General features: G+C 50.6%; 1 protein-coding gene across 1 annotated transcript; it reads left to right on the plus strand.

The window, feature by feature from the left end:
- The first annotated feature begins 1,323 nt into the window (after nt 1-1,323).
- Nucleotides 1,324-3,121, plus strand: GPX1 (glutathione peroxidase 1). Its single transcript, XM_075005197.1, has 2 exons — nt 1,324-1,575; nt 2,419-3,121. Exons 1-2 carry the CDS (start codon nt 1,360-1,362, stop codon nt 2,767-2,769), a joined length of 567 nt encoding a protein of 188 aa, XP_074861298.1. The 5' UTR covers nt 1,324-1,359; the 3' UTR covers nt 2,770-3,121.
- The last annotated feature ends 10,709 nt before the right edge of the window (nt 3,122-13,830 follow it).

Here is a 13,830-nt window from a genome sequence, read left to right on the forward strand (position 1 = left end):
ACTGGGAAGATGATGGACCCTGCTGCGGTCAGACTGCTGGAGCTTGATTTAATGCACCCACTGGGGACATGCTAAATTGAGCTTGCAGGGTCCCCCCATTGACCGCTGTGCTCTACACCCCCTTAGAAGAAAGAGAAGTTGAGGGGAGCACAGGCTCCCCTTGAGCTCCCTTAGAGGAGGCGATGCAGAAGCCCGAATTAAGGTATGTCAACTCGGTAATTAATATAGCCACAATTGCGTCCCTTAATTCCACCTGGCCCTCTTGTGTATCATAGAACACCAGGACTGGAAGGGACCTCGAGAGGCCATCAAATCCAGCCCCCTGCCCCAATGGCAGGACCAAGTACTGTCTGGACCATCCCTGATAGACATCTATCTAACCTGCTCTTAAATATCTTCGGTGATGGAGATTCCACAACCACCCTTGGCAGTTTATTCCCGTTTGACCACCCTGACAGGTAGGATTGGCTGGAGGAATATACATGGAGCAGATGGGAGTGGAGCCAACAAGGAAGGTGGTGACACAGTAAGGGACCTTCCACAAGTAGGAGCTGGGGGTGGGGGAGTCTCTGGTGTTGTGCAGAGACCTGGGGTGCGGGGGGTGCACCTGGGGTTCTCAGGCAGAGGTGGCCGTGCCAAGCAGCTCTGCGGATGGTGCCCGTGCGTAGGCCTCCTCACAAGCGCCTCCTGCTCTCTGGTCCAGCGTCCCGCCTGCTCTGACTCCTTGTGCCTCCTCCACCCGCAGTCCAAACGTTCAACAGTGGTCACGGGCCCTCCTGCAAGGGTTGGTGTCAGCCCAGGCCTGTGCACTGGCAGGTCTCTGAGTGCAGGACGGTGCATCTGTCCGCGATGGGAAAAAAGGGCTGTGAGCACCGACCACCGTCCAGCACACGACGCAGGGGTCTCCTGGCCCTGTTCCATGGAGCGGAGCAGGTGCCTGGAACCTGGGCAATCGCCGGGCCAGCAGCAATCGCCTGGGCAATCGCCGGGGAGCAGGCGGGCAAGGGGGGCAGAGGAGGCGGGCGAGGGCTTTTGGCAGCAGGTAGGGGGCACACGGGCGGGGCGGTTCAGGGCTGGGGCTGCCGGCAGAGCTGTCCTGCAGCAGGGGGTTGCTGCCACCCAAGCGAAGGGCACCGTGGTAGGGCGCAGCCCTTCAGGGCACCCGGCGCCTTCCCGGGGACGGGAGCTCCCCGCCGGCGCTGCGGGTGGGGCTGGGGCACCCGGGCGGGAGCTGCGCGGGGGCCGCCCTGGGCGCAGGGAGGGGCGGGGAACGCCCGGCCTCCCGCTGCACCGCCCCTGGGCGGGACCCCGGCGCGGCGCTCCGGCGCACTCGGGCCGGGCAGCGCAGGAGCGCGGAGCATGGCGGCCGGGCTGGCGGGGCTGTGGGCGCGGCCGCTGGGCGCGGCGGAGCCGCTGGCGCTGGGCTCGCTGCTGGGCCGGGTGCTGCTGGTCAGCAACGTGGCGTCGCTCTGAGGCACCACGGCCCGGGACTTCGCCCAGCTCAGCGAGCTGCAGCGGCGCTACGGGCCCGGGCTGGCCGTGCTGGCCTTCCCCTGCAACCAGTTCGGCCACCAGGTGGGCCGCGCCCCGGGCCGGGATCGCGCCGCGCGCTGGGGCTGGGGCTGGGGCGGGGGCGGCCCCACTCCCACTCCCACTCCCAGGGCCGGGCCGGGCCGGGATCGCGCCGCGCGGCGGGGGGCTGCGGGGAGCGGCGGGCAGAGCCCCGGCGCGCTGCGGCCGCCCTTGCCGTGCCCAGCAGGGAGAGGGACTCGCCTTGTTGGCACTGGCCCAGTTGGCCGGGCTCCCAGACCTGCCCCCGCCCTCGGGTCCCTGCGAGGACGGCCCGGCCCGGCCCGGCCCGGCCCAGGGAACCCTCCCGCGGCTGCGGCTCTGGTTCTAGGTACGCTCTGGACTTACCGCCTTTCCCGCCTTGGCTCCCGGCTGCGGGAAGTCCCCGTGCCGCAGACCCAGGAGCAGCCGCTTGACTGACTGCTTCCTCTGCCCTTGTGCGCCACGGGGGCAGGCTGCGGGCTGCCCCTTACTGCCTGCTGGCTCCTGGCCCTCAGAAGGGCGGCAGGTGGCAGGCCCAGGCCTGGCTGACATTTGCCCCTCAGCAGGTGGCAGGGTGTTGCCTGGTGGCTCGGGGACTGTTTAGAACGGGCCTCCTGGCTTTGGCGAGGGCACTGACACAGACGAGGCTGCGGAGCCCTCTCTGACACCAGTCCCAGGGGCTCTCACCTGTTGCAGCTGGCTCTGAGTGCAAGTGTTGGGTACCTGGCAGCGGGAAGGTGGGGCTCCCGTGTGCTGTGCCAGAGGCATGTTGTTGGGCCTCCTAACGGAGATGGAAACTGTCTCCATGTGTTCCCATCCTCTGTGTTTATCCTGACCCTGGATCACACTTCCTATTGCTCTTCCTAGGAGAACGCTACCAATGAGGAGATCCTGCTGTCCTTGAAGCATGTCCGCCCTGGCAAAGGGTATGAGCCCAACTTCACTGTGTTTGAGAAGTGTGATGTGAATGGGGCCAATGCTCACCCCCTGTTCACTTTCCTGAAAGAGGCCCTGCCTTTCCCACACGACGATCCCATGGCACTGATGACCAACCCGCAGTACATCATCTGGTCTCCAGTGTGCAGGAATGACATCTCCTGGAACTTCGAGAAGTTCCTCATTGGGCGGGACGGCGTGCCCTTCAAGCGCTACAGCAGGCACTTTGAAACCATCCGGATCCAAGAGGATATTGAAAAGCTCCTCCAGCAAGACCCCTAGAGCGCTCTCAACCAAGCCAAAGTTCTGCAGAAACGTCTGTCTCTCTCTCTCTCTCTCCCCTAAGCTCTTCTGTCGTTTCTCTGCTTCCTGCTGAGCCCGGTTGGCCGCCTTCTGGGCCCCAGCCTGGCCTGCCTGCTCTTTCTGTGACCTCTTTCCCCTGCGAGTGCAATGCTAATGTCCATGGAAGTTTTACTCATGATGGTGCTTCTTCCAAACACGTGCGGAGGGGTACTTGATGGAGCCTGTAAAAGTTGCATGTGAATTTTTAGCACACTGCCGCTGGGAATGCAGCCCTGAGTGTGGCCAGCACGTTTTAAGCCTTTATGTTACCAATACAGTTCCTGAAAAACCAGCTGCCTGTCCTTTGTGTAACATTACTGCCTGGCTGGCAAGGGGGCATTGGGCATTGCTGTCTTGTGGCTTCTCTAGTCTGGAAAGCTTGTAGAAGGAGCTGCCACTTTGCACTGTCCTCATTTTAAACATTCATATGGTCCTGTCTGGCCTTTTTTCTGCCCTGCTTTATAACACTTGCTATTGGGGATAAAAGTAACTTACGTTACCTACAGGTACTGTCCTAATGCAACCCAGGGCAGGGTTAGGTGGGGCTGCAGTAAGATTTCCTGTAGGAAATGTTAAGTGTGGATGGAGTGCTGGGGGTTGCAGGGTGGGAGTTAGGGCAGGAGGCTGGGGAAGTTGGGGGAGCTCAGGGTTGGGGCTGTGGGGGACACAGGAGTCAGGGCAGGGATGGGCTCAGGGTGGGGTGCAGGAAGTGCAAGAGTTGGGCAGGGGAGCCTCAGGACTGGCAGTGTGGTCACTGAGCAGCCCACACACCAAATGTGGCAGGGACTGCACTGCTCGAGTACCAGGCTGGCCAAGAGAGCAGTGAGTGTGATGCCCAGGCAACATTCGGAGCCCTGGCCAGCCAGTCTCTGACGGCTGCAGCCCTCTGCAGTGCCTGATCACTTGGGTAAGACTAAAGCTTTTCAGGCCCTGGAAGCTAAATGATTGTGTGCCACAGCTGGACAATAGGAGAGCTGAGGTGCCATTGGCACCTGCAGGGGCAGAGAAAAGGTGCACAGAAACAGGCCCAGCCTAGCCGCAAGCTCTGTGCAGCAATGGGAAGCAGCTGATCAGCTATTCCTGCAAGTCTCAGCCAACTGGACCCCTAGGAAGTTCCTTTCTGTGCCCGATCCAGTGACCGGCGTGAGTGTTCTTTGTGACCTCCTGCCCCACTGGTGTGCAGGACCCCAAGGCAGAAGCTCTGCAAGCACCATGCCTGCTGTGTGGCTGGTTGCGTTACAGCCCAGGCAACAGGGCCTGTTGCCCCTGTTCTAGGCTCCTGGTTTGCTCCTTGGGAAGAGATCTCTCTCGCTACCTCCTGACCCAGGTGTCTCCAAACAGCACAGCTCCTTGCCTGTGCTGCAACCTCCCTACCAACGCCTGGCTGTATGCTTCTCCTTGGAGGCGGTAACCAATGCAAGCACTGCTCCCTGGCACCTTCTTTGCAGGAACATTTCTTCCTAAGGTAACAGTATAGCAGGGGAAACATACCAACCCCATCTCCTGCCCAGTGCCTACTAGTAACTTAGCACTGACCAGACACACCTTTCAAACCACACCTAGAGGTTTTCCTCCTGTTCCTTATGCTTGGGACAAGAACCCTAATGAGCAAATCAGTTGCTCCTTTATACAGCCCATCCCTGAAGCATTCTGCAGCAGGTGAACAGCAGACAAGAGGTCCTTTCCCTTCCCATGCCACCCCAAGGGGGAAGCAGGGTCACAGGCTCAGCCCCTCATGGGAGTCTGCAGTCTACCTGGGAATTCCAATTCACATGCATTGTTTCCAAAAATCAGCTGGGTCCAATACATCCTTCAGCATCTGCCTCTGAAGCTCACAGTACATGTCAGAGGTTGTATCAATCTTGTCCTCCCCACAGAGAATTTCCAGTTAACCCCACAATGACACAAACTCCTTCATTCTCAGTGCAATGAACTCCAAAAATACTGCAACGTTTAATTCATATGGGTCGTGCAGGCTGTTGCAAGAGGCTCTCATATGTCTCAATTTGGTGTGCCCTACAGAAGGGGCAGAGGACAACAAATAAAACCAAGTGGGGGCACTCTGCTTCTTAAACTGGTGATCAAGTTGTTTAATGCTGTTGTCTTCTGTACACCGGGGCTTGTTGGACGACAGCCTGTAGGAGAAATGGCCTTGAAGAAATCACAGATAAGTACCGTATCTGTTCTCTCTGGCTTGGAACTTGTGCACATGGAAAACTCTGTTAGCAGAAGATAAGGTATAACGCATAATGACAGTTGCAGGGGTGTAACTGGTGCGCCCCACTCGTTGAGATAAGCATGGCTTTTTTCAGGTTGGTGCATGTCACTTGGGAAGAGGTTTACTCTGCCCTGTTGGAGGAAGTGTCCGTGGAGGCTGTGTGGCAGCTAATTTGTTTTAACTTAATGAGTAAAATTCTGGTAGGTAGATAATCCCTGGTATTGTCAAGTGCAGCTTGTATCTGGCCCTACTCCCGTACAATGGACCAGGGAGAGTGGACAGTAACAAGTTACCCCAGCAGCTGTGTGTCTGGACTGGCAAAGGGAGTAGCTAAGTTCTGTTCGTGACTCTTTGGAGGGGAGGATGTGGGTGGTTCTCACAGAAGTTCTTTCCCAACAAATGCAGGATTGAGAAATCAGCTCAACTGACCAGGCCAGTTCCTGCAGGGCAGGGACCATGCTTCATCTCAGCACTTGACCTTTATTTCTAATGCTTGAATATAACAAACATGTTAAAAGCCCTGGGGGGAGAGCATTGCGTGCTTGCTGAGGCATGCCAAACATAACAAAGCACCTGTTGGCTTGGGGACTGGAGAGGTGGTGTACTTAGAGCAGGGCTGGGGAATCTTTTTTCAGTGAGGGGCCACTGACCCATGGAAAAAGACAATTTGGGGGGCCAGCACACAAGCAAAAAACTCAGACACCCTCACTCCCACTTAACTCAGTGTACACCACCCTCCAGCCCTGTGTGGAGGCACTGAGGCTTGGGGCTTCTGGCCCGTGTTCTGGAGACTTGCTGTGGCTAGGAGCAAATTAAGCCAGGAGCTGGATCTGGCCGGCAGGTGGTACATTCCTCACCTCGATGCAACTTCAACTGCTGCATTTCCAAATGGTTGTGCTGTCTGGAGAACTGCTCTGCCTCTGCTGTACTAATACAAACCACTTCCTAAGGCGACGGTAGCTCTGAGTGGGCATGTTCCGCTTCCATGCAGGTCTGAATAACGGTTCTTGAAGCTGAGGGTTGCAGTGTTTACCATAACGTTACTCAGCCTTCGCTCCTCAGGGTGAAAACAGGATGTCTGTTTCACTCGCACTGTAAGTGCGAGGCTTTCATGCTTGTTGTATATGGTGAAATAATTGCCCAACTTTGACAGTGTCTTCCTCTTTCACTTAAGTTTCCACCTCCCACTACAACGGATACCAGATGTTATGTGTATTTTTGGGCCCTGGGCAGCACAGAATATGTCCAAGTATCACTTGCAAATTGGGTGGAAGTTCACATGTAAAACAATCAGCCCCTATGTTCTGCAAGACACTACTCTATTTAGTGCTAGTAACAATGAAGCTGAAGGCTACAGAGGACAGATGTCCTGGCCTATTTTAGACGTTCAATCAAGAGCATTTTAAAAGACCAGGATGGTGGGAATCTGGACTGGCTGATATGAAAGCTCTTGGTCAGGACATACCCTCTATCAGCACATGGGGTGCTTTACAAGCTTCTCTTGTGCTCTTTTAGGAACATAATTGCCACAGTGGCTCAGACCAGTGGCCACCTAGTCCAGGATTCTCTGATGTTGGCCAGTGGCTGCAGAGAAGAAATTCACTGCCCCGCAGTGGATATTTACAGATTAACATGTCCATACGGGAAATGTCTGAAACCAAAGCTGTCATCAACTTCTCAGGGAAAAGCATTTTCCTTTGCAAAAATGAACTGGGAGTGTATCCAATGTGCTGTCACAAACCTGTCTCTAGACAGCTTGTTCTCATATGTCTTGTTCTAAAGCTTTCTGCAAGCAGCACTGTGGTCAAGCCAAATCCTGCTAACATCCACCACTCCCCAGAAGCTCACTCTGTTAAACCTTGGGGTGCCCGTGGTGGTTAACATGGCCTCTGGCTCTGTGACTTTTCTCTCCCATATTGTGGAAGAAACTTTACTGCAGGGGGTCTGCCTTGGTAGCACATGCTAAAGCTGGAGTCAGCGCAAGGAATCAGAATCATAGATGCAGATTAGCTATACCCAAGTCTGATACATTCCTATGATCTCCCACGTGCCCAGAGAGGACAGACACATTCTCCCTCCTGTCACCAAGACAGAATTCACCAAGCAGCTCAGCGAAGTGCAGCACTAAGAGCTGGGGGATGAATGGCAATGGGCTGGTTGGGGACAGTGGTGCAGGGCACCAAAGCAGTTCAGGTGTTAAGGCTCATGTTACACAATCCTCCAGAAACCTTCAGACCTCCATGTGTGGGTGCAGACCCAGTGCAGGCATAGGAGTTGGAGTGTTAGCACAGCATGGCCCTGCTCACCTAAGTTCTGGCTATTCAGGAGGAGGAGGCTGAGTCTACACGAGTCCCTTCCTTTCGAAAGGGGCATGTTAATGAGCAGGTTTGAAAGATGCTAATGAGGTGCTTTGATGAATATGCAGCACCTCATTAGCATAATGGTGGCCGCAGCGATTTGAAAGTGCAGCTTTTCGAATCGTGCGCCACCTGTGGAGACGGGATCTTCCAAAAGGGCATCCCCCACCCAGTTTTCGAAAGCCCTTCTTCCTATCTGGTGTTAGGGTGACATTTGGGGTGCACAGAGTCATGTGTACCCCTTTGTCTGCCCTCACCACCAGCACTGTGCTGCTTCTGAAGAGGCAGGCTTGGGTGGAGCAGGGACACAGGGTTCATCCCATCCCCGGAATACCCTCATGACCAGTGGCCACTGACTGTGCCATGTCTCCAGTGCCCTCTAGAGGAATCCAGGCCTGTCCTCCACTCTGGGTTTCAACTCAGGGCCCTCCAGTCAGCAGCCAAGGCCTCTGCTGTCCTATGTGGCTGCTTTTCCCTGAACTTGTTCTCAGCTTCCCCCCAGCCCACCGGTTTGCCAGCTTCCCAACTCCTTCCTCTCCAGGGACAATTGCAGCTTCCTGCTGGTACCTGTTTCCTGTTTTTTGTAGGCTTTGCCTGTTAGTCCTCAGATGAGCCTCAGGTCTAACTAAGCAGTCTCTGCATCCTGCTTGAGGTGCAGATAATTGGGTCTAATTTATCCTCTCAAGGCCAAAGTGGGGAGTACTTCCCATAACAGTCACACAGCCATTTCCATGATTTCCTCTGATCTCTTTTCAGCATCTAACATTGGTGGTTCTTAAAACCATTCAAAGTGTATAGATTCTAAAGGCTTCCCTAAGGGAGTTTCCACTTTAACTTTTTTACCCACAACACTGGTAACTTTGTATACTTCATAGTAAGTAGGCTATAGTGATTCCCTTTTGTGTTCTCCAGCTCCAACTGAGTAACACAATACAGTCCCCTCTGCCCACCGGGAATGTTATCTCCTATTTGATAACTCTGCTACACGGTGTATTTGGTTTTCTTGGGCTTTAGAAGTATCACTCTGAGCCTATACAACTGCAATATCCTTCCTAGATTTCAAATTTATGATATAGTCTTTGTAGTATTGTCCAATTCCTGCACATTTGCTGGCTCCATAAAGAAGTGGAGAAGGGACTATATGTGTGAAAAGAAGAATCACATCATAACTTGTAGTTACATGAAAACGGATGGAACTTTTGAATACACAGTGAGGTGAGGTGTGGAAACATTGCTTCAAAGACTTACCCTAGTCAGAAGGGTGATCTCTTGTCACATGTGGTTTAGATCACAAGGAGAACAACATACCAAAGTAATTCCAAATGTCAACCATCTTTCACAAGGGCCTGTAACAAATTACAACAGATTGTTTGTGAAAACCAAAGAGTAACGGTAATGGTTTGAGAAAGCAGGCCCCTATACAGATTCAAAATGGTGTAAAGATTAGGCCATCATAGTGTATTCATAGAACCATAGAACACTAGGACTGGAAGGGACCGTGAGAGGCCATCAAGTCCAGCCCCCTGCCCCAATGGCAGGACCAAGTACTATCTAAACCATCCCTGATAGATGTCTATCTAACCTGTTCTTAAATATCTCCAGCGATGGAGATTCCACAACCTCCCTTGGCAATTTATTCCACTGTTTGACCACCCTGACAGTTAGGAACTTTTTCCTAATGTCCAACCTAAACCTCCCTTGCTGCAGTTTAAGCCTGTTGCCTCTTGTTCTATCCTCAGGGGCCAAGACGAACAAGTTTTCTCCTTCCTCCTTATGACACCCTTTTAGATACCTGAAAACCGCTATCATGTCTCCCCTCAATCTTCTCTTTTCCAAACTAAACAAGCCCAATTCTTTCAACCTTTTTTCATAGGTCACATTCTCTAGACCTTTAATCATTCTTGTCGCTCTTTTCTGGACCATCTCTAGTTTCTCCACATCTTTTTTGAAGTGCCGTGCTCAGAACTGGACACAATACTCCAGCTGAGGCCTAACCAGCGTAGAGTAGAGAGGAAGAATGACTTCTTGTGTCTTGTTCACAACACAAAACGTTGCTATGATTCTTTTTCATGTCATATAATATGGGAAAAAGGTTTTTAAACATGGGGCAGATTGAGGCACTAGAGTGCTGGGCAGATGGATGAGACATAGGTAAGATATAGGATGGGGGTGCCCTATGCAGCGTATCACCGCCTACTCCACATGGGTGGGAGCTGCAGTGGCAGAAGGTGGAGGGGCAGAAGCAGGGCAGGGAAGCTCATTTGCAACTTCAGGGGAGCAGGTGGGAGGTGCGGGTGGTGGCATGAGCATGGGCCAGCAGACTCGGGAGGAGCTGGTGGCAGCTGTGCAACTAGCTACAGAGAATTGTCACTTTGAAGGAGAAACAGCTGTTTCTTTCAGGCTGGCCCCTGCTCCTCCTGAGTCCTCTAGCTTGCTGCTGTTTGGTGAGGGAGGGGTCTGAGTGTAGCCTGTGCAAGGAGAGGGATGGAACTGGCCACACAAACTGGTGGGGGGACACGGCTGGGGGAAGGAGCTAGCTACCAGAGCCCACAGGCAGAACTCAGCTGCTAGGGCACCATGGAATTTAGGGTTAGTTATCATAGAAACAGATGTCATTGCCAAAACTACTAGCAATCTCAGGTGACCACGATTTACGAACCAAATCTAGGGACACATGGCATTGGCAAACAGTAAAACTGGCAAAACTGATAATATAAGTTGTGGTGCATAGCAAGGCAAAACATTTCGTAGCAGTTCTGCAAGTAACGGTTAAAATACACACTACAAATATGCACATGCAGCAGAGGTGAGAGCATGCTAAAGCAGTGCATTCAGACACTGGTGCCAAATAGTAGGAAAATACTGTTCAGGAACACAAGGTTTCTGTATCCACTGTCCATATGCCCTATTTAAAAGAGTCTTTTTCTTTGCATCACCGTCACTTTTTCCCAAATTTGTCAATGAGTACTGTGTGATCGCTATGTTTACAGAAAAAAAGTATGACAACTTTGTTGCTTATGCTAGTGGAAGCCACTTGTAGCTAAACCTCCATCATACAGCCATAGATTCAGTAACAATGTGGATAAAAACAGTATAACAATTCAAATGAGATTGAACAGAAATTACTTTTCACCACCTAGTGGTACATTATCAAACTACAAACAAAATGGTTTAATTTTAATAAATTTAATAAATTTAATAATAATGGTTTAATAAAAATGGTCTGACCCAGTATGGCCATTCTTATGTTCTTATGTTTAATACCATTCATATGTACTGGCGTGGCCTGAGTTACAACGGACTTATGAACATCTGCACATACAAAAAAAAATCACCTGCAACCCAAATTTGTCAATGAGTACTGTGTGATCGCTATGTTTACAGAAAAAAAGTATGACAACTTTGTTGCTTATGCTAGTGGAAGCCACTTGTAGCTAAACCTCCATCATACAGCCATAGATTCAGTAACAATGTGGATAAAAACAGTATAACAATTCAAATGAGATTGAACAGAAATTACTTTTCACCACCTAGTGGTACATTATCAAACTACAAACAAAATGGTTTAATTTTAATAAATTTAATAAATTTAATAATAATGGTTTAATAAAAATGGTCTGACCCAGTATGGCCATTCTTATGTTCTTATGTTTAATACCATTCATATGTACTGGCGTGGCCTGAGTTACAATGGACTTATGAACATCTGCACATACAAAAAAAAATCACCTGCAACCTCAGGCAGCGTCCTCCTTAGGATTAATGGGGCCCTATGCAGTACTATTAAACTGGTGCCCCTCTGCCCAACAGCAGCCTGGAAGAGGGGATGACAATTTTTAGAGATATGACTTTATCATCTCCAGTAACACATTAATGAAGTATTTTTAAAACAAATTTTAAATTAAAGACTTGTCGACTTACACAGTGAGTTTAGAAACTACCAGTATATACCTGGGGTTTGCAAATGCCTGTAAAATGGCTTCATTACCACCTGAGTGGCTCCTTCACAGGTTCAGCGTTCTCCTAATAGCTCTGGCTGGCTTTATTACTTTTAATGTAACTAGATTTTCTCTGGAGGAAGCAGAGGCATAGAACAGGGATAGGAAGAGGAGGGTGGACATCGAGAATGGTGCCTGCAATGTTCCAGTGCCCTACCCACCTGTGTATTCTGCCTATGGGTAAGGATGGCCCTGGCCTCATGGAGGCAGGCTAAAGGCACAGACAGTGGCAAGCAGCACGAGTGCAGTCCAGTGGACTACAAGGGAGCCGGGAGGCGGCTGCATGGCCAGTAGCTTGAGAGAAGTGTTGCTTTAAAGGGGAAACTGCTGCTTCTCTCTCTATATCCATGGCTGCCCTCTGCTCCTCTGGAGTCCTCCAGCCTGTGCTGCACTGCTCCCTGCCCCCTGGTGAGATGGGAGGGGGCTGCATTCAGCCTGTTGCTGGGAGGGGGGAATGGGGAATGGGGCTGGCCACAGAAGCTAGCCAGGGGATGCCCAGAAGTCTCCTTCAGAATATCCACCTACCTCCAACTAAACCTGCCTTTTCTCAAGTACCAGAATTCAAAGTTAAATAAAAACCTATTTTGACTACATTTCATTGCAAATACATAGTATTTCAACTATATTATGTATTAAATAGGCTTTTGTGGGCCAGCTTGGAATCCTACCGTTTATACAATTGTGTCTATGGAAAAATGCATTCTGTGTTCCAAACATCTGATTTACAAATTAACTTTTGGAACACTACCCATTTGTCAGTTGGGGACTTTGTGTAATAATATAAAAATGCTCCTTGATTTCTCACTCTTAACCTACAATGTTTAAGGTAGTTTATTCGACCAATTTCAGGAGTCCAGTTTGTCTTGTGCACCGAGTTTCACCTCACCTAAATGTACTTGCTTACAAAATCAGACATAAAAATACAAAAGTGCTGGAGAAGACTATTACTGAAAAATTGCTTACTTTCTCCTTTTACCGCATAATTACAAAATAAATCAACTGGAATATAACTATTGTACATTGTGTAGTATATGGAACAGTGCAAACATGTAATTGCATTAATGTTAGTTTGTACTGATTTGGCTTGTGCTTTTTTATATTACCTGTTGTTAAACAGGGCAAACATCTCAATAAGTTAATGTACTGCCTGGAAGACCCCTGTGTATCCCTAGGGCTTATGGGTATTTTGGGCTTTAGACCGATTAATCTAGGAGACTGAAATCAGCTCTAGATAAAACTCCCTTCTTGGGAAGCACATAAAGAATTGTGCTGCCAGTGTCAGGAATACTGGTATTAGAGAAGCTTGCTAGATAACAGCCATATTTCTGATGAGCGTATCTGTTTTAGAATTTTTATGTTCTTGCTCAGTTTGCTGAAGGCAAAGCAAGAATCATACCCCTAGAATGGCACAACTTGGTGATTCCGTATTTATTCATAATATTTGTTGTATCAGCTGCAATACATACTGAAGTCTCTCCTTTGTAAGTATGACAAAATCCACAACAGCAATGTGACCACACTATGCCAGGAACCAATTTTATAGGTTGGTGATGCACGAACAGCGACACACATTCAACATCTCTCAGGATGTCAGTCAGTCAGCCTGTCCATGGAACAAGGCCGTGTGTGCACAGGAGAGCTGGGGTATGCCAAATTGTGTAATTAAAGGGACAGGCCAAGCTGTGATGCTGCCTGAGTGGGCAGGCTGTGCAGTTTCAGGGAGTGCAACAAAAATGATTAAGGGGCTGGAGCACAAGACCTATGAGGATAGGCTGAGGGATTTGGGCTTGTTTAGTTAACAGAAGAGAAGACTTAGAGGTGATTTAATAGCAGCCTTCAACTTCCTGCAGGGGAGCTCCAAAGAGGAGGGTGAGAAACTGTTCTCAGTGGTGTCAGATGGCAGAACAGGGAGTAATGGTCTGAAGTCAGAGGGAGAGGTCTAGGTTAGATATTAGGAAAAACTACTTCACCAGGCGGGTGGTGAAGCACTGGAATGCGTTGCCTAGACAGGTGGTGGAATCTCCATCTCTGGAGGTTTCAAGTGCTGGCTGGACAAGGTCCTGGCTGGGATGATTTAGTGGGGGCTGATCCTGCTTTGGGCAGGGGCCTGGACTCGATGACCTCCTGAGGTCCCCTCCTACCCTGTGAGTGTGTGTGTGTGTGGCGATATGATGTGTCACTGAGTGTGTGTGTGGCGCTATGTGTTACTGAGTGTGTGTGTGTTGGGGGGCGATATGATGTGTCACTGAGGCTACATCTACACGTGAATGCTACATCGAAATAGTTTATTTCGATGTAGCGACATCAAAATAGGCTATTTCGATGAATAACGTCTACACGTCCTCCAGGGCTGGCAACATCGACGTTCAACATCGACGTTGCACGGCACCACATCGAAATAGGTGCTGCGAGGGAACGTCTACACGCC

The sequence above is a fragment of the Carettochelys insculpta genome, chromosome 11 (assembly GCF_033958435.1).
Source record: "Carettochelys insculpta isolate YL-2023 chromosome 11, ASM3395843v1, whole genome shotgun sequence".
NCBI classification, from domain to species: domain Eukaryota; kingdom Metazoa; phylum Chordata; order Testudines; family Carettochelyidae; genus Carettochelys; species Carettochelys insculpta.